The sequence below is a fragment of the Pezoporus occidentalis genome, unplaced genomic scaffold (genome assembly GCF_034315485.1).
Source record: "Pezoporus occidentalis ecotype Australia unplaced genomic scaffold, CSIRO_AGI_Poc_V1 ctg257, whole genome shotgun sequence".
NCBI lineage: Eukaryota > Metazoa > Chordata > Aves > Psittaciformes > Psittacidae > Pezoporus > Pezoporus occidentalis.
Window position 1 is genome coordinate 631,089 of NW_026914469.1, and position 25,889 is coordinate 656,977.

At 37.1% G+C, this 25,889-nt stretch overlaps 1 protein-coding gene and 1 long non-coding RNA gene across 4 annotated transcripts in view; one reads left to right on the forward strand and one right to left on the reverse strand.

The window, feature by feature from the left end:
* The window catches only part of RUNDC3B (RUN domain containing 3B), a 54,219-nt gene that overhangs the window by 25,068 nt on the left and 3,262 nt on the right, over nt 1-25,889 (forward strand). For all 3 annotated transcript variants that reach the window (XM_062623668.1, XM_062623667.1, XM_062623669.1), the window contains 4 exons: nt 2,965-3,054; nt 6,106-6,186; nt 7,620-7,788; nt 13,511-13,668. In XM_062623668.1, the coding sequence (XP_062479652.1) occupies nt 2,965-3,054; nt 6,106-6,186; nt 7,620-7,788; nt 13,511-13,668 (498 nt within the window). The remainder of the gene's footprint in view (nt 1-2,964; nt 3,055-6,105; nt 6,187-7,619; nt 7,789-13,510; nt 13,669-25,889) is intronic.
* LOC134166225 (uncharacterized) lies at nt 17,782-25,632 on the reverse strand. The gene is made up of 4 exons (XR_009965804.1): nt 25,008-25,632; nt 24,102-24,311; nt 19,417-20,520; nt 17,782-19,280 (listed from the first exon to the last, which is right to left on the reverse strand). It is a non-coding gene; the product is annotated as an uncharacterized LOC134166225 (long non-coding RNA).

A 25,889-nucleotide genomic window follows, 5' to 3' on the forward strand; every position in this document is an offset into this window, starting at 1 on the left:
TTTTGGACTGGTTCTAAATAATGCGATTGTTATAGGATGCTGTATCCTGCAACAACTGTATCTTGTAGATTTATGATGAAGTCATCTAAATATGAGTGAGTTTGTAACATGGTACCTGATGTTGACCTCTTAAAAGTTTTATCTACTGAATGGGCTTTTTGAACAGTAAGAGTTTTCTCTGCAAGGACTTCAGTTCATTTAGAATATTGTTTCTAAGACTGTTTGTGCACAGATCTCCATATATGTTGCCAATATTAAGGTGACTTTGAAGCACAACTAGGGAAACATCACATTTTATTGACGTTTCCAGACCTATAATCTTTATTTTACCCAGATTTGTTTGCATTTACAGTAGACAAGAAGCTCATAAACCAAAGATTTCTGGAAAAGATTTACTCATGTTGCCTCAAACTGAGAAGTCACTTGGGTTTTTGAGGGGGAGATGAGGAGGAAGAGGAGGGTCACAGACTTGTGTAGTTAAGTAGTACATTCTTTGTCCATGTTTGGTAGTGTGGTTTGTTTTCTAGTGGATAACAGTGGTATTAATTTATTAGCAGTTTCAAGTTAATTTATTTGAACATGTTGATGTTTAATATATTTGAATGTTCTTTCAGTGGTATAGTTTTTGGAAACAACCCCTCTTGCATTGCAAACATAGTAAGTGCAAAGTTTGTTTTGAAGTAATATTTTAAATACATTTAATGGAAATAGAAGTTCCAGTTTCAGATCTTGGTATGGTGGATTTCAAATCTACTAGCAATAATGGACGCACTGTCTTTTTCTTCTGTGGGATTTTGGATGCCTAATAAGTGGCTGGATTCTTTTGGTGATACTTTGCACCATTTATGTAGAATTTTAAATTATGTATTTTGATATATGTCGTTTTAATAATTATATAAACTCTAAATATCATGTTATACATGTGTATATGTAGACTACGAGATTGATCTATCATACTGCTAGCCCTTTTTAAACCTCACTGTTGTGATTAGGTGCCTGATCTTACGGCTAGTCCTTTAATAAAGCAGCACGTTATTAGTGCTGGATCTGCATATTACACTGAGACAGGAGTTGGGTTACGCATGGGCACACAATTATTTTTCTAAAAAATTGCTCAGCACAGACTCTTAACTTAAAGAGTTAAGAGTTAACTTAAAGAGACATCTGTTGTAAGATGTCAGCTGCATAGCCCTGAGAGAAAATTTGTGAGTTGCTTTGGCTAGATTACTGAAGCTGGTTTAAGAAACATTACCATTGTCAGGCTAACACATCTGCATCTCACTGTTACAAATAATGTCCCGTCTTTTTTGTGTGATTACTTCCTTGGCATCATTTTACAAGATAAACTGAACACTGTACAGATTGGTACCTAGCAGTAATTTAACAAATGCCAGTGAAACAGGTGGCAATCAGCTTGTGCTGGGAGCATTGCTCTTAGTTCACAAATAAGAGTAACTGTACTGAATCAGATTGTAAAGTCCATCTAGCTCAGTATTCTGTCTTAGCCAGTTTAACTTCCTAGTGCCATTCTTGAACTTCAAGAGTAGAGAGTTGAGTCTGTACATCATAGTCTCTATGTCAAGACTATAATCTCTGTCTTCCCAGAGGAAGTCGTCCAGATTTCTTGCTTCTACTGAGAACATCCAAGGTCTTGGACAACTCATTTCCTTACAGCAAATGGATGTCTGTTATGAAACTGCAAAAGTGGGACTTCTGATGGTGTGCATTATAACACAGTTCAGTCTTTGGAACTGTGCCCCAAAATGTGGCTTCTCTGGATGTTTGCCATGCAGGCAACTCAGGCTCTTACTGAGACATCCCAGTGCTTACATGTAGTTCTTAAAACAGATGGAGCTTTTGGTAGGGCATTGCTGCTGGTATTTGAAAGATGGATTGCCTTCAATAATCTGGCACCTTCTTGCAATCATACATGGCTAGAATGTATAGGTGGAATGTGGATCTTGGTTTCTGGTAAGTGACCTTTCAACCTTGCAGTTGGTACTGAACAGCTCTTCATTTCCCTCTTTCCACATGTGATGCTCAGGTGACCTTTCTGCCTCTGCTGCTGCCAGGACTCCTTTAACACAGAAATTACAGTTGTGTGCTACTTTGCTAAACAGACCAAATGCCTTTTTACGAGTCTCTGCATGGCAGTGGTGTGTCCTATTCCCATATGTTCTGTGCATGGAACAGCTATGTCTGGAAGTAGCTTCTGTGGTAGCTAGGAGGAGAAAATGAGAATAAATGGGAGAGAATGAGGAGGTAGTGAGGGGGTACAGATTTAAAAATGGTTTCTTTATTGGTCACTGTTCTCAGCCAGCCTTCAGAAGTCTGCCTGTACCAGGGTATGTGAAATGTATTTTGAGATCAAGGCATGGAGTTCTAAAACTTTGGCCAGTAGGTGTTTTGCAACAAAAAATGGTGCTAAGAAACACTCCTCCTTCAAATAATGAAAATTTTAAATCTCAGAATAACTGGATACAGCATGAATAACCCGAGCATGCAGTATAAAAAGCGTGCTACCTGGAGAATAGCTGATTTTTGAAAATATTTTCTGAGAACGAAGAATGATTTTTGAACATTTAAAGAGTCTGCAAGTGCAATTGTGAGAATTTTTTTTCTTATATAATGGATTTTTTTTTTTATAGAGATGACACACATTCTGCCTTTCAGGATTAAAGTGTATCTTCATCACTTCCTTTGCGTTTCATCCATTTCTTAGGGCTAATATTATGAATTGGTTTTGCTTCTACCTAAATTTTTATGTGCTCTAAGATTGTGGTGCTTTGTGCTGTGTGATTTATTGTTTTGCTTTATTTGAAATGAAATATCAGCCCCCCCCCCGGGGTTCACATGAGGTTTTTTTACTTAAACTGTATTTCTTCATTTTTCTATTAACTATGAAAAATAGTTAATATCATTTTCTCTCAAATAATACTGAACTAATTTCTTTTTTTATTGAAGGAGATTTTATGAGGATGGAGCAATTGTTCTTGGTGAAGAAGCAAATATGCTTGCTGGCATGCTGTTGGGACTCAATGCAATTGATTTTAGGTATTATATTTGCATGCTTCATAATATAATGCTCAGGGAAAGTACTTTTTCTTTTTTGAAATCAAGAGTGGATGCATTATGAAAAACAATGTTAGAGTTCCTAACTCTAACTCTTTTGATGGGCAAAAATTAGGTGGGGGGAGAAGAGGGAGGGATAGAGAAAAGAATCTTGAATGGCTCTTCTAGATAAGAACAAAACCATACCATAGTTTATATAGCTGCATGATTACACAGTCTTTCAGGTATCAAAATTCTAAAAGCAATCTGAAGAGTAATTGCAGAAAATAAGTTAAACCTATTAAGTGAAGTTTACAGACAATTGAATCTTTTAAAGGATTAAGTACACAGTTATGCCCTAGTACTCAATGACAGCATTGTAACTGAGTATGTAGAAGGTATAGGTATCTTTAACTTTAGTACTTCTACATTTTAAAAGCTTAACCTACAAATGACCATTTAATATTAAAATGTGTTTTAATTAACTGCAAAATATTGTAAGATTACATGAATTTACCTGTGCAGTCTTTAGCTAGACTTTTGTGTGCTTTATTATACAATTAATTCTGTGTTTTGGGCTAATGAAGATACACACCCTAGATAATTAAAAAAAAAAAACACAACACTTTGGGGTGTGTGTGTGTGTATAGGGTGGTGTGGCAGTGGAATGGGTTGCCCAGGGAGGTTGTGAATGCTCCATCCCTGGCAGGGTTCAAGGCCAGGTTGGACGAGGCCTTGGGTGATACGATTTAGCGTAAGGTGTCCCTGCCCATGGCAAGGGGGTTGCAACTGGATGATCTGAAGGTCCTTTCCAACCCTAACGATTCTATGATTCTATGTACACACACACATTATAATATATATAGCAAAACCATCAGCAAGGTATAAAGTCTACAATGCCTATGAGAAGATGGCCCCAGGCCCTGTTAATATGCCTGACTGGGTCAAGCTAACCTCATAAAATGGGGAAGGGTTTTGTAATACAGCATAGGAAAAAGGAGAATGATAATGCTTTCCTCCAGTCTCCTGACAATATGCTGTTAAAATTTACACTGCAGCAGCATTAATGCTTGTCACAAACCAGTTTAGGAGATAAACTGTCAGAAAGAAAACAGCACAGTCTCACTGGATGCACTGAGTGCTGACAAAAGACCTTTAGAGATTTGCTTATGTACCCTTATACCAGTTTTGAGGCTTGTTGGACCCTTCTGTGAGTCAATTTAACTTGTTAAAGAGTAAAAAACCCATACTCAATAAGAAGACAGGATAGTTCTTTTGCTATTAGCTAGTTTGGCTCATGGAAACATCCTATAAGTGGCAGATATGATATGATCGTAAGGATTAGAGAAGAAAAGGAATAAAAGTGATTAAGTAATGTCTTACCTTTCCAGTGGCAGTGAGCATTGATTTTAGTTGCCTGTGGAACTGCAACTGGATGCTAATGGGGAATAAAAATGCTAAAAATTCAGGTCATGATGGCTGAGCTAGCTCATCATGGAGTTGGATAAGTGCCAATACCACTGTAAGAAGGGGAAAGGGAATGTCTGGTTGGGATTTAATTAAGAAAAATAAAAATTACCACCCCCCCCAAAAAAAAAGTAAAAGGAAAAATGTGGAGGAAGAGGTTGAAAGCAAAGGATAACTTCTTTTGCCAGCATTTAGTCACTAGATTGGCTTAATAACATCATCAGCTATGTTCTGAGGGAACTGATTGATGTTGCTGGATGATAAGAGAGTTAGCCTTGTATACAGCAAATTCAGCTCTTACCAGATTTTTTTATTAGTTTAAGCTTTACTCTATGTGAAATTAAACTACTTCTCTGTTACTACTATACTTGGAAGAAATATGGCTATACATAAGTAAGAAGCATAGCAAGAGTAAGTCTGGAGTATGTAAGTCCTTCCATAAATAACCATCAGTTGATAGTGTTTGTCTCCCACAAGCCTCAGTGGTACATACTACCAGTATGAGAGCTTAGTTGTATGAGTGTGCTTATTCTTCCTTTGTTCTCTGATTTCTAATATAAGCATATTTATACATTCTTCTGGAGACATTTAAGTTTTTGTCAATGCCACATATAAGAGCCTAGAAAATTTCTGGCCAAAATAGGAATATAGTGCTACAGAAGCATTTTTATTGTGTATCTGCTTAAACTAATTGTGGTTTTGCAGAGGTGTTTTTTCTTGTTTTCTTTGCTTTTCTATTCTTAAGGGGAAAAAAAAAAACAAAACCCAACCCTGCATATGTACTTTCCAAATACTACTTAAGTGACTGCATTGCAAAAACTGGCACTTTGCAATTAAGTTAGGAAAAGTAGCAAAAACCATGTCTTACTAGAATTGGGTTTTCAATGACATACGGAAAGAGTGAGGAATATGAGCCTTATGGAAGCATGATTGATTTTGCCACTTCTGTGATAATTAAACATGGTTCCCATACAATCTTTTATATCAAGTAGAAAAAGAATACAGGGTAGATGAGAGCTTTGTAAAGCTACAGCCATTTCAGAACATCTTTCTGAAAGTAAGATTCATTAATGTCCCTCATCTTCCTGCAGCCCCACACCAGAAAGTATCTGAGAGGAGAAAAACCGTGAAATATTTTTGAGAACTGGTTTTTGACTTAAAGTTAGTAGGATGGTTATGTAAAGACTCTGCAAACTCTTTAAATGAGCTTAAATGCCGAAGATTCCATTCTCATCCATAGCTCTTCTCTTTCTCTTGCTCTGGCTAGCTTTCTTTTTCCTGTTATTCCCTTCAATCCATCCGTAGTTTCAGAATAGAAGTGAAAAATTAAAAATTACCACTTGCCCTGATCTATTCCCCGATCATGTGGAATTACTGTTTGTTGGGGGTTTCATTATGCTATAATATGCTCAGTGACTCTCATTAAATATTAAATAGTCTAGCTCGGCTGAGTAGGATTTCAGTATTAAATGCTCTAGGCCTTTCTTATTACCAAAAAATTAAGAAAAATTTCACGTTGATAAGATTCAACTGTCACTGTTATAATTTTCTTGTTATAATCTTACTGTTGTTTCTCTGTTTTATCAGTTTTTGCCTGAAGGGTGAGGGACTGGATGGCAGCTTTCCAGCTGTCATAGATTATACACCATATTTGAAGTTCACCCAAAGGTACTTTTTATCTTTGCACTTTTTAATCTTATTTTATTAACAATTTATCCTTCATACTGGGCCCCATACTTTTCATTTCACATTCAAAATAATATCCATCTCTAAATACAAACCTGTGCACTCAGCTGCCTGGCTCTTTCAGACTGGTAGAATTATTACATGACTCATCACAGTGAGTCATGCTAACTTTGTTTACTTGGATTATGATCACAGTTCGCAAGGAAACAAATTTTTTTAATTTCCTTTGCAGATCTCCAGACCAAGTTGTCCTTTCTCTTGGTCCTTTTCTGTGTAGCCATAAACTTGAAGGTAGCTGTCTTGTAAATAAAAGCTATATGTGTCCTCGTAAATGGTAAGGTATGACAGATAAGCAGTATGAGCAGTTAGCACATAATAGAAATCATGTCCAATTGCATATATAATCTGACCTTCCAGCTACATTTTGCTCCTGTGATCCGTTATATGATTAAAAATTAAAGACGTGATCATTATCTAACAGATCAGAGAGCAATTTGGTATCTCTAAAAAGCATGGAAATTAATGGGATGTGTTCTATTGCTAGTTTTGCCAAAATGGAGGAAGCAGTTGGGAGTGAGAAGTAATCTTGAAGATGTACAACTGAACATGAAACATCCTAATTATTTTCTTGAAGTTCTTAATAGATTACATGTTAATGACAAATTGCATGATTCAGTTAAAGCAGAATTTGCATCATGGCAGGATCATAGAGTTGTATGAATCACTACTTTAAAAACTAGTAAATGCTGTTAATGCAGTGGAAAGCATAGTTGTAAGGAGAGATTTAAAATGGGTATTGGGCTAAATTACAATTCTTGTATTTGAGACAGATGTCTGAATTTTCTGGCATAGATTGATTCTGGATGATATGCAGATATTTTCACAGTGAATTTGCATACTGTATGGAGAGATGCTCATGTTCTGTGAAATAACAGGCACATGGTCTTCACTATAACCACAACTATACGTTTTCATTTAAATTCATCATAATTTAACGTAAACAACAATCACTTTTTATTTTTATGCTTTTTTGGAAACAAATAACATCTAGATTCAGATAATGCTATATTACTCTGAATTTATGATGGGAAGATCCAAGTCACCACTTAGACAGCATATTGGAATGCACTGGCCCTTTGTATTCCAGGAGGGTATACTACATGCAGTTGTCTGACTTGCCTAAGACAACTTAACTAAGGTCTTGGGCAAATTTTGCCCATTCTTTAGGTGCCTATACAAATAAAAGCTTGAAATACAACTTGTGTTTAGTGATCTATCCTATCCCAATATTTTGTTTCTTTTTGACTTACAGAGCTTTAGATGTATTTAGTAACTGTGGTGCTTCAAATTTCAAGGGGGGGTTTGCATTTTAACAAACACAGCTTTTCACTTGGCTAATTAATATGATCTTTCAGTTCTGACAGCATCAGCAGTGATGAAGAAGAGCTAAGAACGCTGGGCAGTAGTGGCAGTGAAGGCAGTACGCCAGAAAACATTGGTCCTCCTTTCATCACAGATGAAAACAGTTGGTACAACAAATGCAAAAGGGTAGAACAGAAGTACCGGCTTGCATTGGAACAGAAGGTAAAAGATTAGTTTTGTCAGGGGGTTGATGGAACCAAAGCTCATCATCAGCCAACTGGTGACATAGCCATTTAAGCGAAGGCAGAAAAATATATTAAATACTATTTACCTTCCTGTAAGTGGTCTTAAAATGTACAATCTTCAGAGTATCTTAAGTATCTTTGCTCACTGATTGGAGGGAAAAGAGGTTTAGGGAGAGGTGAAGATGATAGTACGGATACTGGATTTCACAATCTAATGCAGAAGCTTTGGCCCCTTTTTCCAATCTGAGAGTTAAAAGCAGTGTTATCTATGAAGCTGTTAAGTTGTGAGCTTGAGGTAAACACGACTGTCCGCATGATTTTCCTTTTCCTTAGAGACCATAGAATTTTACTGATGTAGGTAGACTACCAGCTGAAGGTTTTTATAACAATAGTGATGTTAAACTTTAGTCTTGCAGTAAACAAAAATGATCAGCAAATTGCATCTAGGAATAAAAAGAAAAACTATCTTCTCAGCGATATTGAAATGGATTTTTAGAAAATATATAGTTTTAAGACCCGCTTCAAGTTAGAATGGGAGAAGAAAAAAGTGTTTGATTTTAATAATTTAGGTGGTATATTGAATGTTATAATAGAAACCAAAGGTAGGTTCTCCCTTTACCACCCAAAATACTGTAAGTTAAAGATGAGCTGAAATATATGTCTAAACGTTTTAGTATTTTTAAAAGCAAAGTGTTTTTCAGTTTCTCATGACAGCATATTACAGCTACAGACCACAATGCATGTTAGCTAGAGACACAGAGAAAAGGGAAGGCTGTTCATAGACACTGAAGAAATAGTGTACAGAGAAAGAAAGGAGGGGTCAGAAAAATTGAAGAAAATGCTTAATGTTCTTAAAGAAATATAGCCAGACTGAGAGAATATACCTGAGAATGAGACCTGGCATTAGGATTCATATGGATTGCTGAATGTCAGTTTTAATATGGAATGGGTAGAATTGAGGTTGGTTTACTTTAATGCATGTGATAGAACCTAGTTAAAGTTTTTCTAAGTAACTGTGAAAAAGTCAGACTTACTGTGGGATGATAGATGTGAGAGGTATTTTTTAAAAATATGCACTCAATTATTTCTTTTCTATTTTGGGTCTCCTAGACTTCTTTTTTTTTTTTTAAATCTGACCTTCAGTGTTGACAGCCAGGTTGCTGTACAATATTCTTAGCCAGTACGGTATGACTTTCCATATGGAAAGAACTTGTGTTCCTTGGGGCTCTCTCTGGTACAGGGGATGTTCTCCCTGCTTTTGTAAACCAAAATGTGTCAATCAAAAGGAATTTCTTCAAATACTTAAGCAAAATCAAAATCTTTCCCTCTCCACCCCAGCAGTCCCTGATGCACAGGAACATATTCAAGACAGCATTTCATCCTTGGTGTCCAGACAAAAGCACAGGATTGGTTTGAACTCCACTCTTCTTCACCTTCACCCAGTGAAAGACTGTAAATATTTTGGGGCTTAATGAGGAAAGTGTAATCAGTACTGGAGAAGCAGTGAAGAGAACAAAATAGGTGGATGTTTATTTTTCTTGTTACATCCAAGTGGTTCATTTCCAAGGATACCCTATCAAAGTTGTGACAGATATCTGTAGAAACAGTACTGAAACACAGTGTCCAAATCCACTAGCCAGAATCACTAGGAAGCTTTCCATCTGCAAAAGCACAAAGATCTTTAGTGGCTCTAACAGCAAATGGAGGTTTTGGTTTATTCACAAGTCTAAAATCCAGAAATATTTATATTCCATGGGAAGTTATTTGCTGATGTTATACTGAGTATTTCAAATTTTTGAGCATTACTGTTTTCATGACTTGCATTATTCCTTGTAGCATTCTCTTAATGAAGCAACCTCTATAGTCAACTAATGTAGAGGTGAATTCAAGTCAGTTTTATGATAATTCTTTGAAAACTCTGGCGCATTTAATACCATAATAATATCTGGCAGCTGTTGACACTTCCCTAATTGTCCTCTTTTAGAATGCCTAGTTGACAATTGCAGCAGCAGAATAACTTTTTTACTCCAACAGACAGAAAATTTTCTATTGTCTAGTTTTCATTTGGGATGTGCCTGATTTTATTTTTTTTTGTCATTTTTTGTCATTTTAATGTCATTTGCTTTAACTGTACTACATCTGTTCTATTATATCTTGTCCAAATGATCATTAAGATCTTAGATGGACTATGGAATATTGCTCCTTTCCTGTGTGTTTCTCTCCTTCCCTTTTTGGGACCTCTTTCATGGCAATGAGTTACAGTAACAGTTGAGTTGCACACAGTACAGTAGATAGTAGTTAATTGGAGACAGATTGCTTTCTTTCAAACAAAGGGGCTTTCTGACATTCTCTGTGTTGGAAAACTGGACCATTGTGGCAAGAAGACCAAGTTGAAAATCATGTATTTTTAGTAACTGATACACTGATGGATGCTTCTTTTGCTCTATTGTCATTCACTTTGCACAAACAATGATAAATTCCTTTTGTGCCTCCTAATTAAGTATGTATACTGCAGTCATTAATAGCACAGCTCAATGGTATTTACCAGGGTTACAAATATGACAAGCAATTGGATTGCAGCTAAGACTAAGTTATGTGTATCTTCCAAGTTATTTGAATAGTAGGATAAGGTCAGGTATTATTTTGGCAAGGTAAACGGTAGCATTGCTTTACTGGATCTACAGTGCTGTGCTGGTTTAGACCAAGAATCCTTGGTTACCCTACTATCTTATCTTGGATACTTGCCCAAAGTAGATGTGAATGGTAGAATAAAAGCAAAGCAAATGTATATGCACTTTTTTTAACTCTTGCATTTCTTGCCAATGCATGTCAGCTGAAGGACTTCCTGAAGCTGATAAGGTTTGTCTGTTTAGTAAGCTGTAATGGATTTCTCTTCAAAATCCTTGTCAAATACTCTCTTGAACCTATGTAAATTTTTAGCATCCAAACCAATTTTTTGGCAGAGCATTCTGCACATCTACCATCTGTTGTGTGAAAAATCACCTTCTTTTCTGTCTCTTGAATTTGGCTCCTACTGGCTTTGTTTCATGGTGCCTAGCTCTTGCATGTTAAAAAATGATGAACAGTGGAACTTCCTGCCTTCTTCAGGCCACTCTGGAAATATGACGAGTTTGTATTTTCCAAGTTGTCTCTTGTCCAGATCAATGAATCATAGTTTACACATTGGATAGTTCTGTGGTAATTATCTGTTGCCTATTTTGGAGTGGTGTAAACTGTTCACTTTTATGTAGTAAACATCTTAATTTTTTGTTTACTGTTTATACTGGAGTTTTACAGGCTTTTACTGGTAGGATGATACACCTCACGTGTTATAGAGATATTTATTGTCTGATTGTACTCTGTTTCTGATAGTGATGCTCCATGTCTAATGTTTTTGTAATGTATGAGACTTCTGGGAAGCATGAAATATGTCTGAACGCATCATTTAGTACTTTTAAAGTACTACTTGAAGGTCCAAGGAGTACCTTAACAGTAAAGATAATGGTAACATTTGACAGGCAGAATTGAGCATACTGAAAAACTCCTAAAATTCCTTGGAACTTGTACTGAGACTAAAATAAATTTGTATAAAATATGAATATATCCAGTAGATAAAACTGTATGTAGTCACAGAATCATAGAATAGTTGTGGTTGGATGGCACCTCTTGAGGTTATCTAGTCCAAATCCACTGCTTAAAAAAATGTAGACTAGAGTGAGTTGCTGGGGCCTTGTTCAATTGGGCTAAAATCTCTTAAGCTTTATTTCCCCACATTTAAATAGTTTTCTGTATTTCAGTTTGTGTCTGCTGCCTCTTTTCACTGGATACCCCTGAGAAGATTCTTACTCCATCCTCTTTACACCCTCCCACTAAAAATCAATACATATTGATATGATTCTCTTCCTGCCCATCTTCCCTTCTCACCAGCCCAGGATTGAGTAATCCCAGCTCTTTCTGCCTCCTCTCATATGAGAGATGCTCTATACCCTTAATAGTCTTTGTGGTGATGCATTCAATTAGTAGTATCTTGCTACCAGCTCAGTGAAACCTCTGTGCTTGCTCAACAGGACTACACCTGTTCTGCGTCTATGAAAACTACCTTTTACAATTACTTTTTTTTTTTTTTTAATATGTGCACCTATGAAAGAATGGCAGCCCTGCAGAGAAGGACTTGGGGGTGTTGGTCAATAAGAAAATTAACATGAGCTGGCAGTGTGTGCTCGCAGCCCAGAAAGCCAACCATATCCTGGGCTGCATCAAAAGGAGCATGACTAGCAGGTCGAAGGAGGTGATCCTGCCCCTCTTCTCCACTCTCGTGAGACCTCACTTGGAGTATTGTGTGCAGTTCTGGTGTCCTCAACATAAGAAGGACATGGAACTGTTGGAACAAGTCCAGAGAAAGGGCCATGAGGATGACCAGGGGACTGGAGCACCTCCCCTATGAAAACGGGCTGAGAAAGTTGGGGCTGTTCAGCCTGGAGAAGAGAAGGCTGCGTGGAGACCTCATAGCAGCCTTCCAGTATCTAAAGGGAGCCTATAAGGATGCTGGGGAGGGACTCTTCATTAGGAACTGTGGTGATAGGACAAAGGGTAATGGGTTCAAACTTAAACAGGGGAAATTTAGATTGGATATAAGGAAGAAGTTCTTTCCTGTTAGGGTGGTGAGGCAGTAGAATGGGTTGCCCAGGGAAGCTGTGAATGTTCCATCCCTGGCGGTGTTCAAGGCCAGGTTGGAAGGAGCCTTGGGTGACATGGTTTAGTGTGAGGTGTCCCTGTCCAATGCAGGGGGTTGGAACTAGATGATCTTAAGGTCTTTTCCAACCCTAACTATTCTATGGTTCTGTGGTTCTGTGATTCTAATTACTTATTTTGCCTTGGACTTCAAGGAATTTGCTAAATTTTATTCATTATAGACTTACTGTATCCAGGTTTAATTCAGAATTGATAAGAAGTTACTAGCATGTGATGTCCTGGGACTTGAACAAGAAAAATAAATAGCTACTTAATATTGTAATGAGGTGTGTAATTTGTGAACATACTTTGTGACCACTGTGCCATCACAGCTGCTATTAAAAGACGTTGTGGATTTTTGTAAAAGACTAACTAGTTGAAGTGTGATAAGAACTGTACAGTATCTTTTATGGTGTCAGCTGAAGATGAATATTTATTTCAGTAACCTTCCATGTCATCTGTGTGTGTGATGTGGTATTGCAATTTTCAAAGAAATTTCAAAGTAACATTGGATATTTTGTAATAATAATTGTTTCCCTTTCATTAACTATACAGATCCATATAGGTGCATTCTACTCTTGTTCTTCTTAGGTAATATCTAACATCCTGTATCTGTTGAGACCTACAGTTCTGATCTTTTTCTTGTACTAGTGACTGTTCTATGTTGGTTTTGAAAAATGAGTTAATATTTCGTGCTGGTGGCATTCTTGTCTCATTGTTCCATCCATTATTCTATTCCTCTGCAGCAGTATAAATAAGTACATGATTTTCTTGGTACTTATTAGGAAACATCATACTAACCTTTAGTCAGTTTATTAGTCTGTGTAAAGATTAAAAGAAAACCCCAGTCTACAACAAAACCAAAGTAGAACTGTATACATCTTAAACCAGAAAAATGTGAACGAACATAATGAAAAGGTTTTTTTGACAGTGTGTTCCTTAAAGCTTTCTAACGCTTGTATTTCCAGGGTTACCTTGAAGAATTGGTACGACTCAGAGAAAACCAGCTATCTGAATCTGTCTCACAGAATAAACTGCTGTTACAAAGAATTGAAGATATGGACCTAGCCCATAAAATGGAGAAGGAACAGCTGGAATATATAATTGTGGAACTGCAAGACCAGTTGTAAGTTAGTAGAATGGAGAAACATTGTTAGAGCAGTATTAGTTAAATTATTTAACTTATTTTACTATACAATACAAAGAACTTGTGGTCCTGTAGAAATGAATGAAACTTCTTAAAGGAATGGATGTGTTTTAGCTTTTTTTTTCTCCATGACAAGTCTTAAAGTCTTCAGAAATGGCTCCCCTGAAAACTGCTTAGAATAATTTTAAGATAAACTTAAATTTTTTAATCTGAAATAGCTTACAATAAACTTGCTTAAATTTTTAACACATTTTTATAAATATTTTTTATTCCGCCTTTAAGGCTACCCTTTAAAAATGGAAGCAGCTTCCTTTTGAGCACTATTTTTAAAATGTTAGGCAGGAAAGGTTAAAGAAATATTTATTTTGTTTGCATAGATTCTATTTTATTTGCACGTGGCTCAGACTCAGTAGAAAGTAATCTGGTCTTAAAAATATTCAAACTGATTATGCAGTTTCCTACTCACTGTTTCTTCAATGCAAGCCAAAATGCTAAAACAACAGGAGAAGGCTTAATTTTTTAATAGTGTACATCATGACTAATATGATAAATATTCCAGTATCTTGTGATCATAGAATCACAGAATAGTTAGGGTTGGAAAGATCTTAAGATCATCTAGTTCCTTAGATAGTTATCCTCCTGTTCCTGTCTGTTGGATAGGAAGGTACTGTCCTTTTGCAGAGATACTCCCTTGTAATGTCTAAAGATCCAGATAGATGGAAGACCTACTGTGTGGTGACAGGTTGCCATGAGACTGCTACAGTATGCATCTGCAGTAAGTGTATGTTCTGTTCATAACAAATATAAGATAAATTACCTTATATTTGGAGTAATTTGTATGTGTCTGAGCCCTGAAGTAAAATGGAAGTAGTCTGTGGCCTTTGAAGCAATACAGGCTTTTCTGTCTTGCAGTAGATCATTTTATTGCCAGTACTTGGAATGGATTTTATGAAACTCCTCAGGAACGCAGCATTTGCACTTTATTTTTGACAATTTCAGAGTTGAGGAAGAAGAAAAGATGTTTGGTTGTTTTTTTGTTTTTTTTTATGATTGCCTGCAAGATTTTGAGGGATACCTGTCACTGATTTCTTTTCTGAATTTGCTGATATAGCTAATGATTCATGTTCTACTTCTTTGGCCTCCCTTATTATCTGGGGGAAGTGGAGGGAAGGTATGAGCTCTTTTAAACCCACTCTGTTACTTGGAATTATTGAACAGACCTGCTGTTAATTTTTAGCCAAGCTATATGCAGTCAGACTGTTCTAAAAAATCTCAAGTCTTTGGGGTTTGATTTTTGTTTGCTTTCTTATGTGAAGGCTCAAGTATGAAGCAGTTTCTGTTGTATCTTGATAGTGTGTTCTTATATAGCTGTTTGTGAGAAACTGCAGTCAGGAGCTTGGACTACACTAGGTAGTTGGAGTGAGAGGTATGATTTTGCATTGTTATCGCTGTGAGTATAGTGTGCCTGTCAGACGAACTCTTAAAGTGTGTTAGAAACTCGTAGCTCCTTACTGGGGAGAGAGAAGGGAAGAAATATTCCTACTAGCAGGTTTCCGATTGTTAACACCAGTCATAATTAACATCTTTTAATCACTCTTTCCGACTTTTCTTGTTTTTTCATATCTTTTATTCTGACCCAGGATGACCTGGCAGCAGAACATGTTGTATCACTTATGTGCCTGTAATGTTTTGGCCAATTGCTTTTTTGGCCAAATTGCTTTTTATTTCTGAGCTGTTTTAGAATAGTGTTCACATAATTCCAAATTTTAGTGTTTTGCTCTCCTACTGTTAGTAGCATTTTGGAGTAGTGAATATGTGCTGTAATCTGTTTGAATTCTTTATTAGCAGGTAAGAGCAAATTTGGGATTATAATTCTGCCTGAGGCATACTACATTACTGTTTGTAAAACACTTTGAGATCTGATTTAGGATCATTTGCTGTGTAATGGAAACTATTTTAAATAAACATTCTATATTTCCTTTTCAATGATGCTTTTCTATTCCACTGGCTGTTGTTAAGGTAGCAAGGTCTACCTTTTCAAACTTGTGTTTAGTGTTTGTTGACGCTTTCAAATGGTATTTCACAGGCCTGCAAAATGTTTTACATATGATCTTAATGGATTTTAAATAACTTACAGAGAAACTTTTCCATATTCACATTTAATAAGGCAGTTTGCTGTAAAGGATGAAATAAATGTGGATATAGGAGATTGGAGAAATTTAGAAGTAATTTTGGTTTACAGTTGTTATGCCGAACTGAATGTTCTACAATTTTCAGCATTCTTAACTTTGTCTCACAGTTTGGAGTACCCAAATTACAATGAACAAGCGTGAAGCTGAAAAATCTATGATCAAAATAGTTATTCACCAGAAAGTAACTTTTTCTTGTGTGTGTCAATTTGATTGGATTTCTTAGGAATATGCCCACTCATCTGGGAATTGGATGTTTCACTTTGCTGGCAGGTGTCTGGTGGCAAATGTGATTAGGAAAGTGAAACTGCAGTAGACCACCTGATCATCAGTCAGATATGTTTAAACTAATGCACAGCTGATCAAGAGGTTTCAGACTAGTTATTAGAAAACATTTCTGTACCGAAAGGGTAGTCAGACACTGGAACAGGCTTTCCAGAAAGGTGGTCAATGCTCCGTACCTGTCAGCGTTTTAAGAGTCATTTGGACAATGCTCTTTATAATATGCTTTAACTTTTGATCAGCCCTGAAGTGATCAGGCAGTTGGACTAGATCATTACTTGAAATCTCTTCCACCTGGAACTATTCTGGTCTATTCTAAGAACAGCTTGTTCTGTACCACACTCAGTATCTCCAGATGAAGTGATTGCCTAGTGATAAGCGTCGATTGTAGTAATGACAAGGTGTATTCTGGCCTTCATTTGCTTTTGTCAGAAGTGTTTGCTGTCACTGGGACATGTTTTTCCCTGGGATTTGTTGTAGTTGAACATTAGAGGACAGTGCTTTTGGCTGTGCTCTTCTACAGAAATAGTGCATTTTTATAGTGAGGGTAGGGCACTTAAGGCCTTAAAGTGGTTAAAATTAACAGCTCTGAAGTTCTTAAAAATAACAGCTCAGAGGGGGACAGTCAAAAGAAGTGTGTCATTCATGGCGTGTCTAACTGAAGAAGACAGTTTGAATTCCAGTATCATTCAAAACATGATGGGAGAGGGATCCCAAATCATCAAGGAGCTCAATGCTGGAGTACTCAAAACTCACGAAGGCAGACATTTCTTTGTTCTCTGAGATCCTGCAAAGAATACTGAATGTGTCTTGGGGCAGTGAGATGTTTGATCGTGCACCCTATCAGTAAAAAACTATGAGCACTCTCCCAATATCGGGATATTTATTTATTTATAAATTCTACACATGTACTACTGTACTAATATGTACATTACAAACATACACAAAAATAGGAATTAAAAAGGGTGAGACAAAGATGAAGTATACACTTTCTTTTCATTAACAGTCCGAAAAGTATTTTCTTCCCATACCCCAAAGGATTGTTGTACGCACCCCACTTTGGAGACCACTGTGTTGAAGTTAGCTCAGGCAAAGAAGTGACTGGGCAAAATCTGGAACTGTTTGCCCAGAACATCCTTGTGTTAAACTCTATCTCAGCTTAAGCAGACTTTCCCCCCACCCCCGCTCTAGAGTGGTTCTTACTCTTTCTTTTGCCTTATACACTGCCTATGTCTAAGGCAGACTGCTGATCTTTGTTACTTTACAGTTCAGATTCTGCATTTGAGATTGATATTTATATATGTTAAATATTGATGTATGGTTACAAGAGAGTTCCCATCAATTTTCTGAATACTGAATCATTTCCTGCATAGTGACTCACTGATGTCATAAAAGCTAATCACTTTAACATAATGTGTTCCAACATGGGTTTCCTCGTAAGGTATTTTTCAGGTTTCCAGGCTGGTGTGCCTGGTGTTAAGAGGGTACAGTCCCTTTGTCCCAGCTGGTGCAATAGTTTAATTTTTTATTTTTATTTAATTTATCACATGTATTGAAAATTTATTTCTTAAATTCAGTGGCTATGCTATGTTTTATGCTGCTCTGTTTTTTTATCTCCCTCCTATATCCCTGTCTTGTCCTGGTATTCTGTGGAGGAAAGAAAAGTCAAGAACTCTTCTGTGTTTGGAATTCTGTCTTTGGTTATGGCACAAATAAGACTCAAATTAAATTGCAGGGACACTCATGGTCTTACATGGTATTAAGCTTGTCTGTGTAATTAAGAATTTTTTGTATGTTTTAGCAAATCTTAAAGCTAGATATATTTAATTTGTCTGGCTGTTTCTTCAGAATTGGTCAATGTTTTCAAGCCCTAAACAGTGCTTGTAGTCTCCCATTCTTCATATTTTAATATAGCTGTCAGATCCAGCAATACTGCAGTTCCTGTCTGGATAATACAGATGTCTTTGTAATCACAGGAAATGACAATTTAGTTGCAACCCTGAGAGACTGTTTGTTTCTGTGACACTTTAATTACAGCAAGTGTTCTGCGTGTGTTTCCACTCATGAGCTGTACACAGCTTGTCACTCATGCCTCACTCTCAGGCATTGACTGTTCGAGTAAACTGTCCAGAAGGCTATTTTGCCCTGTTAGCACTGCACTGGGCTCAGGCTAATGTATCCTGCCTTCCAGACAAGTAGAACTTTCAGTCTGGGTTGCTCAGCTTTGCAATCCTCACTCAAAACCAAAATCATCTGGAGAAACAGGAAGTCTGGATAGCTTTTTTAGTACTCTTGCCTTCTTTTTAAGATAGTGTGCTTGTAAGGCTTTTTTTTCTTAAGAAACTGAATTCCTCAACTGCATCAGTACATTAAATCCAATTTGTTGTAGCTCCTTTATTTTCTCACTGAAAGGAAGCAGGAGATTAAAATGTAGTCTTCGGTCTTGGCGATTTTCTTTCCTACAATGTAAAAAATTGAGAATGCCAATCCTTGTTTCCTTTGAAAGCTTTCATGGATCCTTGCTATCAAACCATAATTCACATTAGCTACGCTTTTATTTGTAATGCTTCCTGTATATCCTCTATCTCGCCCAAATTTGCAGCAGCAGTTTTAAATCCTTAGTACTGCAGTCTGGTCTGTTCTCGGCTCCTTTTCTCAACTTGTCGGCACATTATTTTTTTTTTAACAGTGTAGAAAATACAGTGCAGCTTTTGGTAGATGGTAAAACTTTTGTTCAGACAGTGTTTTGGATTTTGGTTTTGTGGAATTCTTTCTTTTGAAGTTTGCTGCAATACTGTACCCCTGTTCTGTTTACAGAGGTGTGCATAGACAGCAGGAAGGGAAGTTCTGTTTTCAGTGCAGTGGAAGCCTGTAGAGTAGTAGGAATTTTCCCTTTGCTTAAAGGTATAGCTAAGAAAAGTTCATCTCGGCATAGTACATGGGCAGACTCCTGCAATTCAGAGTAGAGTGTACAGAGTGAGGCCCAGCAAAGAAATACGCAGAACTAAACAAAATTGCAACCAAGCTTCCAACATGGTGGAGGACATGCTATTCTTAGAATCCAGAGGGACTGCATGGGTTTATTGTGCAACAGGAAGCCAAACATTTCTGAATAACAGCCTGAAGAGAAGGACATACTTTGCAAAATGCAGTAGATAGAAAGGGATTTATTTTTAAACCCTCATGTTTTAATACCTTAATCAGGACTTTAATACCTTATTCTGGATTAGAGAATTGTAGGGACCATTTTGCATACCTAATGATATTAGCATGGCAGTGTCCCCTTCTTTGAACCTCTGATGTGTGATACTAGAAGCTGTTTTCTTAGTGGCATTCTTTCTCTTCTTCCATGGCTGCACTTCTATGGGTGAAGGCATTGCATAGAGGTAGCAAACACAGAAACTTTTAAGTTACCGGACATAAATAATTAATGCATTCCAGATTCCAGTATTTTTATCCAATGTAGAATTATAAGGTTGGGAGCAGGGGTAAGTAAGGCCTTTCAAAATAATGAGTGTTGAACATCTGAGGGCCTCAACGCAATGCAGCATCTGTTCTGTGGCACAACTAGTCCTGTTACTGTGACACATGAAGATCTGTTAGCCAGTCCAAAACAGTAAGAAAATGTGGTGCGATAGGACATGCCTGCTTTTTCTCACTGCAGCAGCTGCCATTAGAAAGTCTGCTGGGATTTAACTGCTCTGGCATCTGATTTGGGGAATACTGTGTCTGTGCGCAGGGCACAAACCTGAGAGAGGTGGTACATTGCAGCATCAAAATCTACTGGTAAGTAGCTAATTTTCATACCTGCTGATCTAATTTCTCAAAGTCCAATGACGTACCAGTCCAGACAACTCACTGTCTTGATACAGCACTGACAGTTTGAGAGTTCCCTTTTGTTTTAGAGTTGCTCTTACAGGTTTTAGTTATATTCATGTATGCTATATATTTCAGTTTGCATTCCATATTTTTTGTCCTAAACAAAGGTTTTTAAAGCTTGTTCTTTGTTATTCAAATGTTTTTATTTTTTTAAGCTTTTATTTTCACTTTTCACTACTCAGGTAGTTCTTGAACTGGAGCATTCATCTGATATGATTCCCTTTCTTAGGGAATTAGTCTGTTTGGTTTATTTCCTGTCTTCATCTGCTGGTAGGAGGGCAAATTGCCAACTGGACTGGCATTTTCTGGATTTGGAGAAATTAAACTTGCAGGTAAGAAGTTACTGGTTTTTCATAGGTATAATTGGAAACGGAACTGACATTTTATTGAACAAAAAATCTGTGTAAATGGGCCTTTCAGAATAGGCTTCCAATGGTACGAACCTAGACTTGATCCAGGAGAAACTGGAAATCCAGTCTAGCTGAAACGAGACAGGAAATTTTATGAGGTTACCAAGATAAGGCTTTTCCATTTTAGCTTGTATTAAATGTGAGATCAATTTTTACTTATTTATTAAATTCCCAGATGTAATATAGTATAGTAAGTGACCAAAGATAATCATCTGTTTATGTCATTTCTGTTTTGCACACAAGAACGAGTGAATCAAGTCAGGTCACACTTTCAAGATGCAGAAATCTTAGATGTGTTAAATCAAAGGAGTAATTTCTTTATCCTTTTGAGAGGTAGCTGAGCTGCCCAAAGCCATGTTAGTGCAAACCCAACAGTTTGCAGGGTTACCTTGTACATTACATTTAAAAAAACCCAGCTTCTTTGAAAACAGAAACTAAAAAATTCACCATTTCAGTGATCCATTTTGAGGGTGGGTCTTCTGTGATTGTACCAGAACAACTGAAAAGGCAGCATACTGCGGAGCAGGGATGGAAATGAGCAGTAATTTGTCAATTGCATTTTATTATTATATGTGTACCATACATAACGATATTCTGCTTATGCTTAATAAATAATCCTAAAATAATAAATCATTGAATAAACAACTTAAAATAGTAAAAGTTGGGGAAATCAGCACGTTACTACGCTGTAGAGTACCTGACAAAGGCAGGCCTGGTGAACACTAGTGGGGAAGGATGTTTATGATGAGACTTCACTAATCTCACTTTCCCCTGCTTCTTAAATATGCAATTAAAGGACTGGAAGTCAAAAGCACACAGAGGGGTTTCCTGGAGTAGCTGTGTAAGCCTGATGTTAATACTCTGGCTGTTGCTGTTATTCTTTAATAAAAGTAAGCAAATTTACAGGCATGGAGGGAGCATATGTATCTGCACTTCAAGCAGACGCTTATTACTAATTTGGGAATATGTTAGTGTTGATTACCTAATGAATCATCGGTATTCTGTTGTAATAGGTAGGTGCCGCAGAAAGGCCGCAGAAAAATTATGGACTCAGTCAGAGATCAATATGATCAGACCAAAGCCGTTTATTATAGCGTGTCAATCCTGTTTCTCTGCCTTGGCTTACAATAGCTTGCCGTATTATAATCGGATACATTTTCTTGTAATACACTGCAACTACGGTTACATTTACAATAGCTCACTGTATAATATTTGGATACATCATCAATAGCTCGCAGTAGTATAATTAGATACATGTCCAATAGCTTGTTGTATGATGATTGAATACATATACAATAGCTCAGTATACTATGCTTTGATACATATTCCTGCAGCACACAGCAACTAGTAACAATAAGCGTATGAGAACTTAACCTTTAATATTTGCTAACAGTCCACTATTTTGTATCTTAGCACAGTCCAGTTTCTTCTTATCTTGCTTGCACTGCTACTTTTGCTACTGCTACTTTTGCTTCTTTACCCACATCTTCCTTCATCCTTGGTTCATGTCAAGCTCCACGTAGGCACTTGCTGACTTGAGAATGTGGCCATTCTTTGCTAAAAATCCATCCACAGGTAGGAATTCATTAGCAAGATGTTTTTACTGAATACTTCTCATTGCTTTCTAAAAGGAGCTCAACTTATGTAGCAGTTCCTGATGTAGAGAACAAAAAAATCATAGAATAGTTAGGGTTGGAATGGACCTTAAGATCATCTAGTTCCAATCCTCCTGCATTGGACAGGGACACCTTCCACTAAACCATGTCACCCAAGGCTTTGTTCAGCCTGGCCTTGGGCACCACCAGGGATGGAGCATTCACAACTTCCCTGGGCAACCCATTCCAGTGCCTCACCACCCTAACAGTAAAGAACTTCCTCCTTATATCCAGTCTAAACTTCCCCTGTTTAGGTTTTAACCCCTTACCCCTTGTCCTGTCACTACAGTCCCTAGTGAAGAGTCCTTCCCCAGCATACCTATAGCCCCCCTTAGGATACTGGAAGGCTGCTATGAGGTCTCCATGCAGCCTTCTCTTCTCCAAGCTGAACAGAACAATATTTTCTTAAATTTTATTTTAAAACAGAACTGCATTATTATGATGTTCAGTATTAGCCTTATGATGTATTATGGTTTTTGTTCCATATAAATTATGCTTATAAGTTATAAGGTAATATCCTCCATAAAATCTAGCCTTTGACTCTTGGTCTGCAGGCGTTAAGGTGATTCTGGTTTTCAGTTGGTGTTTCTCACTAGCAGTTTGTTCTTGGGAACAGACACAATAGAAAATTCTGTTTGTACATAGGCCATTCTGGTTCACTGTGTTTTACTACAGACCAGCATTTTACATAGAAGTTTGCATGTTATGCCACACTATTTTTATGTGCATTTTTGGTAACACTTATGAGTCCTAGCTCAAACTGTTCAGCAGTTCCCTTATGTATGTGTAAATAACAGAAAATACTCATTTTACATTTTATTCTTGAATATTTTGTGAATTTTTTAAATTTCGCAGATACCCTATTTCCCATTTGTACCTCCTCACCAGTTCTTCAGTTCTTCCTTTTGCTCTGGGAAGACTTTTACTCTATTTTTTCCTTTGAAAGATTTTATATATTTTCCTATACTAGCAGATAAATAAGTTTATTAATAGTAATATTTTTCTTTTCGTTAAGCAGCCTGACAGTAAACATCTAGAGGAAAGCTCATAATCTTCATTGCACTCACTGTGATCACTAAGAAAAAGTCCTACTTCAAACCCCTCATTATCACAGCCTAGAGATGACCAGCACTGGTTACAGTGTTTGCATTCTGAGGAGCAAGAGTCCTTCTGTAGAAATTCAGTCTGCCTTAGACAAAATGAATTGTCTTTTGAGAGCTTTTAACTGCTAGACAGAGCTCCTGTTTCCTGTCTGACTAAGCAGGACAGCACTCGGTTATCTTGTGCAGCATTTTTTCACACCGAGTGTTTTGAAACTTGTATGCTTGTTTTCTATTAAAACTTGATCCTATTTCCTTCCTCTGTAACTTCTTTCTATAGTAAATGCTTTTGTCTTCATCTCATTTCCTCTTCCTAATTTTGAGTATTTATGGCAGGATCATTTTTGCCACATGGTGATTAAGATTGCGAGGACGATGTATGCTGTGTAGATGTGGCACTTAGGGACATGGTTCCGTGGAGGGCTTGGCAGTGCTGGGGTAATGGTTGGACTCTGTGATCTTCAGGGTCTTTTCCAACCTGAATGAGTGGGGTTTTGATCGTGATTTTTGATTATGATTCTGTGCAGTTTAATACCTTGTTAAAATAAGTCTGGTTGATCTGCAGAAACTGATACTGCCTTTGTTTATCTTGGGAGAATTGCTGTCCACAAGCAGTACCTTTAATAAGTCTTTGCTGCAGTAAAATCTCATGATACTTTAAAAATGGCTGCAGGAGGGCAAACAGCTAAACAATCTACAAGGCTGATAAAATAGGTGGTAACTACCAGCACCTGCTGTGAATATTTTTGTCTAACTTTCTGTTGTCTATTCTAGTATTTATTTTTTTATATATATACTCACTGCTGTGTTTGGGCTGATTTTATATATTTAAAGTTATTTTCCTGTGTTTTTAAAGATTCAAAGTAAAAGCATAAAAGTTTTCAAGAGAGCAGTTACTTCTGTATCCTCCTTGATGCATGGTTTTCTTCCTGAGCATAGTGGAGTGCTTTAAGTATTGATCTGCTCAAACTGCCTTCGTATGTTGTTATGCTAAAATCTCTGAAGCAGTTTGGCTAGTCTCTGTGTCAAAACTTCTTTTTCTACACAGGCTGAAATTCCAGGTTACTATAGCATAAGGATTTGTGGGAAAATCCTCAACATAGAAACCTATGTGAAATGACAAAATTTCAATATTAGCAACTTGTCTGTAGATGTGTGGAGTTTTTGTCTTTGCTCAGCATGTTTAATTAATAAATATTTATTTAAATCATTAATTTATTTAAATTAAATACTGCTGAACTTTGTGGTGATAACAAACAGGAATTGTCCAAACAGGAATTCACACTTGTGTTGTAAATGTATGAATTTGCATGTAGTTACTGTTGCTAATACAAACTGTGTCCTGTGACAAAGCTTCTATGAAAGCATAAAAGAAGTCCCCCTGAATAAGAAGGTGATGCAGTGTAACTGACTAACATTGTAAGAACTTGCTAGGTCACTGCTCCAGATTCCTTAAATCAGCAAGCCTTTAATATACTTTTAATGCTTGATGTACCCCGTGGGATTAGGGGAATTACATGGCGAAGTGAATACCATACAGGATACTTAAAATTATTGAGAGCTTTGGGTTACCAAAGTGCTTATTCCTCTAGACCCCTGAGAGTGGAGGAGGGAGATCCCCAGGTAGAAAAGTTTTTATTTTCATGAACAGTGGGGGGATTCTTCAGCTTGAGAAAAGCTCCTTGCAAACAGTCTTGTTTGGTGTGGTGCTTCACCACCTCCTATTGCAAAATTGCTGTTTATCTGTCTCCTCTCCCAAACTCAGCTACTAAAAAGTCCTTGCTGAACTCAGTATTGTCTTACCTTGTTTCATGGGAAATTCTGGCTCTCTGAGTGGTGTTACGTGCCCTTACCTAATAAGATTCTTGTCTAAACAGTTCAAATACCAGCAGAACAAAACCTGCATTGTAAAAAATAGACCTGTTGACAGTGTTATTTGTTAATTCACATCAATGCATGTGTAGTTACCTAATTTGCTACTCAGTTTGGCATTTCAGATGACTACATGGCATTTGGCTTTGACCTCCTGAGTAAATTCAGTGCAGGCATACGTAACGCTAGCTATTTGCTTCTGGCCAGAGACAGTCAAACGTGTTGTAAAGTAGCATTTAATGATTGCCTAGTATTTCATGGACTGGAGGATTTAGGAGTTATCAATGAATACTACTTTTGTTTTTTAGAGTTACAGCAGTAAAAGGGTAGGTTGGAGGTTGCCTTGTACTACTGGAAAAAGGCTGATCTTGTCTTGGAGCCTGAACCATGTACTTTCCATATTTCTGTATGACTTCTGGCAGATGATTTCCATATTGGCATATTAGCCTCTTCATTTCCAGAATTTCAGAAAACTGGTCTGCTTCATGGGAATATGAAGCAAAACTTAATCTGGAGTTTTTATGGAAGGTACTCAGCTAACTGTCTGTAATTTAAAAACTCAAGTTACTAGAAACTGTAGGATGGTAGAAAATGGAATAACTGTCTTATATTTTATCTGGAAGCATATAACAGAATTAACATGTTTGGGTTTTAGTTCATTCTGTAAAAGTATGGGGGTGAGAGGCTCTGGGGTTGTGGTCAAACTGCAAAAATAATTGAATGGGGGGAAGGACATCACGTTCGCTTAGTTGGTTTGCAAAATAGTCAGCCTGTTAATGACCATCACGCTGGCAGAAAGAATCTTTAGAATGT